Here is a 4,219-nt window from a genome sequence, read left to right on the forward strand (position 1 = left end):
CGCCGTGGCAGGTATAGAAGTTGTGATCAAAATTAGTGGGAGGTGTCAGGAACCTGAAGCCCACGTTGACCTCTATCCCATAGGGATTTGTATCGCTGTGCCCGTGTCAGCTCCTGGGGAGATCTTTTACCTGTGACCACACCATCTGAGCCTCCTCCATCCTCTGCTGAAGATCCACCTGAGAGCTGACAAGGATATGTAACAAGAGTTTTCTTCTATCGTACTTGCCAAGGCTAAAGCTACCTGGTATCCAGGATGGGAGCGCTGGGACCCCTATATATCTGTCTTTGAGGTTTTAATAATAATAAACAAAAGTTTTCAAAGAATGGAAATGGATCTTGTGATTCTTGAAAGGTATAGAGGTAGGTCATCATGGCCTGGCCTGTAACGAAATGACTTTCCATACCTGTCTTATCTTCCCACACATCTCAAGCTCGCCCTCTGCTGTAAGAATATTGCTGCTTCCACCAGAGACCTGGATTTCCCAGGGAGGTAATCTGGAGTAGTGGGGAAAGCCGCCCCAGCACTCTTGAGAACTGGCTCAACGGGTCTCAGGGTTGTTAGGCCACCTGAATAGGGAACCAGCAGCTGCCTAGCCTCTAGTTTTTTCTCTCCTTCCTTTTCGTCTTTTTTTAGTGTTCATCAGTTCCCTCAGAGTTTGCTTCATACGTTTTCCTCAAGAGTTGATCCCCATCAGAACTACATCTTCCATTCCACCCATGTATGTCTAGGATCCTTTAGTTTACTTGGTTCATTTCTCAGTTTTCCGGTAGGCCTTGCTGTTTTCAGAGCTAGAGCAACTTTCTTCGTATTAAAACTCTTAGTTGCTCTCCCACAGTATATATCAGGAAACAGGCACAGTCGGAAGTTGTACCAGTAACAACATTGTAATACTGGAAATTTCTATACCTGGAGCTACTTTTCTGGGGTTATAGAAAAGGGGAGTCCCCTCATCTACTAGTTCCCACAGAGTGGTGGCAGGACCGGCCCTCTGCTCCACCTCCTCTATCCCCAGATGGCCCCAAATCCCCTTTGAAAGCATATGGTTCAGGTATCAGCATAGCAGCCTGTAAAACTTGGGTTAGGGTGTAGAGGATATGGAAGGCTTAGATCAAATGTCCCAAGTGAGGCAGGACCAGATTTTCCCCAGCATGAAACAGCTGAGAAGTAGCTACCATAGACTGTCCCATTTGGGGTTAGACCGTTAGGCCACCTGAATAGGGAACCAGCAGCTGCCTAGCCTCTAGTTTTTTCTCTCCTTCCTTTTCGTCTTTTTTTAGTGTTCATCAGTTCCCTCAGAGTTTGCTTCATACATTTTCCTCAAGAGTTGATCCCCATCAGAACTACATCTTCCATTCCACCCATGTATGTCTAGGACCCTTTAGTTTACTTGGTTCATTTCTCAGTTTTCCGGTAGGCCTTGCTGTTTTCAGAGCTAGTGCATTAAAACTCTTAGTCGCTCTCCCACAGTATATATCAGGAAAGAGGTACAGTCAGAAGTTGTACCAGTAACAACATTGTCATACTGGAAATTTCCATACCTGGAGCTACTTTTCTGGGGTTATAGAAAAGGGGAGTCCCCTCATCTACTAGTTCCCACAGAGTGGTGGCAGGACCGGCCCTCTGCTCCACCTCCTCTATCCCCAGATGGCCCCAAATCCCCTTTGAAAGCATATGGTTCAGGTATCAGCATAGCAGCCTGTAAAACTTGGGTTAGGGTGCAAAGGATATGGAAGGCTTAGATCAAATGTCCTAAGTGAGGCAGGACCAGATTGTCCCCAGTATGAAACAGCTGGGAAGTAGCTACCATAGACTGTCCCATTTGGAATTAGACCAGCCCTGGGTATGAACCAAGACAGTCCACAGCCCTTGGATTAGTCATGGCTTGAAGAAGAGAAGACAGAGCACAGGGCTGTGCCTGACAGGGAGGGAGTCTGGAGTTTCTGGTTTCAGTGTGAGCCAGGGGAGGGGCCTTCATGTAGAGGGAGGGCTGGGCCCCAGTCAGCTATGCAAGGCTGCGTAAGCAGAGGCAGCACAGAACAGAGAGGATCCCAACACCTTCCTCAATCGCAGGAGTGGACACTGCAGCTTTGACCACCTAAGGCACCACACTTGCTCCAAAGCTTGTAATTCCATTTGCCATTCTGAGGCCCAAGGATGGAGCCACTACTAGGGGTGAAAATTGGCTGCCTGTTTGCCCTGCTGGCTCTCACCCTGGTCTGTGGCCTCATTCCCATCTGCTTCAAATGGTTCCAGATCGAGGCGGCCACAGGTATAGCCCTTCCGTATCTTTGTCTGCATAACGCGGGTCTGACTTCAACCCTGTCACCTTATCCTGACACCTTGTTCTGATTCTCTCACCATCCCCAAGCTTGGGATGTTGGGTGCTGCCTGTTGCTCTTTAGTCACCTTTGTCCATCTCCTCATTGCCAACTGGATTATAACTCCTGCTTTTCATTAGGTCGTCACCGCCGGGTCCTCAGCCTCCTGGGCTGCATTTCTGCCGGCGTTTTCCTGGGAGCAGGGCTCATGCACATGACCGCTGAAGCCCTGGAGGGAATGGAATCGGAAATCCAGAAATTTGAGATGCAGGTGAGCAGCTGAGTATCAGGGCTGGGAGGCCGGAATGATGAACAGAACCAAGGGAAGAAAGAGGACAAAGTGATGGAGCCAAAGACATGACTCCTGGGTGGAACGACAGAGAAGATGACAGCTCCTGTGTTGTGTGGAATAATGACAAGAGGTCAGACTGGGCTTTAAGAAAGCAATGGAGCCGAAGGGACAGGACAGGAAACTGAGCTGCTCCATCCTCCATCTAATTTCTGCTTTTTCTTCCATAGAACAGGACAAAAAGTGAGGGAAATTTTTCTGGTGATGCTGATTCAGTTCATGTAAGTATCTCTCACCAGCCCCTATCTGGAGGGTGAGGAGAACCAGAGACTCCTCTCACCCCCAGAGCCTTTGGAGAGGAGAACGTGAGGAATACCAGAACCCTCTGCTCCTCAGCTCGGACACTGTAGGAGGAGCCAACCTGATTCTTTTGGGTTTATGGAACCCCAGACCAAGCTCTTGCTTTGCTCTTGCATTCTTTCTCTGCACTCTTTAATATGCCTCACATCGTTTTCCGTATTTCTAATCCTACTGCCCCTGTATCCCTTGGTCCTCTGGTACCTTGTTGTCGTATGTCCGTATCTCCTCTGGGCTTCATTCCCGACCCTTTTTTATGTTCTAGTCCCACATTTCCCATTCTCCTCAGTCCATCCTTTGCACCTCCTTCCTTCCTTTCCCGTCTCACAGCCCCTCTCTCTGTTCCCAGATAGACTATCCCTACGGAGAGCTCGTCATCTCCCTGGGCTTCTTCTTGGTCTTCTTTATGGAGTCGCTGGCACTGCAGTGCTGTCCTGGAGCTGCTGGAGGATCCGAAGTGCAGGAGGAGGAATGCGGGGGCGCTCACGTGCTCGGATTCCACAGCCACGGACCTCTGCCCTCGCCCTCCCGCAGCCCCTTTCGAGCCCTCATCCTCCTGCTCTCACTCTCCTTCCACTCGGTGTTTGAAGGTCTAGCTGTGGGGCTGCAGACAACAGTAGCAGCTACCGTGCAGCTCTGTCTTGCTGTCCTGGCTCACAAGGGGCTCGTAGTGTTTGGTGTAGGACTGCGGCTGGTGCAGACAGGCACTGAGTCCCGATGGGCCGTGTTGTCTATACTGTTGTTCGCGCTCATGTCCCCCCTGGGCCTAGCCTTAGCGCTGGCTGTAGCTGGAGGAGACTCTGAAGGGGCACGAGGCTTAGCCCAGGCTGTGTTAGAGAGTGTGGCAGCTGGCACCTTCCTGTATGTCACCTTCCTAGAAATTCTGCCCCGGGAGCTGGCTGGTCCTGAAGCTCCTCTGGCCAAGTGGGGCTGTGTAGCCACTGGTTTTGCCTTCATGGCTCTTATTGCATTGTGGGCCTGAGAGATTCCTGACTTCTCTGACAGACTCCTCTAGAATGCTCTCCTTACCCCCAGGAGGCACCTCCCCAATGGCTTTGGCCCTCAGACATCTTCAGTGAGACTAAGTGGCATTCACTAGGCATCATCCCCCATGAACTGGGCCCCAGCTTTTCCTACATGAGATAGCATTGCTCATCCAAGACTGAGAAAAAGATGTTTATTTAGGTTGAGGGCCTATACATTGGAGAATTGATATAAAGACCATCTTTCCAGATTTGACTCATCCCATTTT

The 4,219-nt window shown here is 50.2% G+C and overlaps 1 protein-coding gene across 3 annotated transcripts; it reads left to right on the forward strand.

The window, feature by feature from the left end:
* Positions 1 to 6: 6 nt before the first annotated feature.
* On the forward strand, positions 7 to 4,219 carry SLC39A2 (solute carrier family 39 member 2). Of its 3 annotated transcripts, XM_006918307.3 has the most exons (4): positions 1,648 to 2,272; positions 2,462 to 2,592; positions 2,841 to 2,891; positions 3,317 to 4,219. In XM_006918307.3, the coding sequence occupies exons 1-4, from the start codon at positions 2,158 to 2,160 to the stop codon at positions 3,947 to 3,949; spliced, it is 930 nt and encodes a 309-aa protein (XP_006918369.1). In that variant the 5' UTR covers positions 1,648 to 2,157; the 3' UTR covers positions 3,950 to 4,219. The 3 variants fall into 3 exon arrangements, 2 of the variants coding, with proteins under 2 accessions (XP_024907140.1, XP_006918369.1); XR_003048318.1 differs by lacking the exons at positions 1,648 to 2,272; positions 2,841 to 2,891 and adding an exon at positions 7 to 362 and having other exon boundaries at positions 3,321 to 3,407; XM_025051372.1 differs by lacking the exons at positions 1,648 to 2,272; positions 2,841 to 2,891 and adding an exon at positions 7 to 362.

Source organism: Pteropus alecto, unplaced genomic scaffold (genome assembly GCF_000325575.1).
Source record: "Pteropus alecto unplaced genomic scaffold, ASM32557v1 scaffold1197, whole genome shotgun sequence".
Lineage (NCBI taxonomy): Eukaryota > Metazoa > Chordata > Mammalia > Chiroptera > Pteropodidae > Pteropus > Pteropus alecto.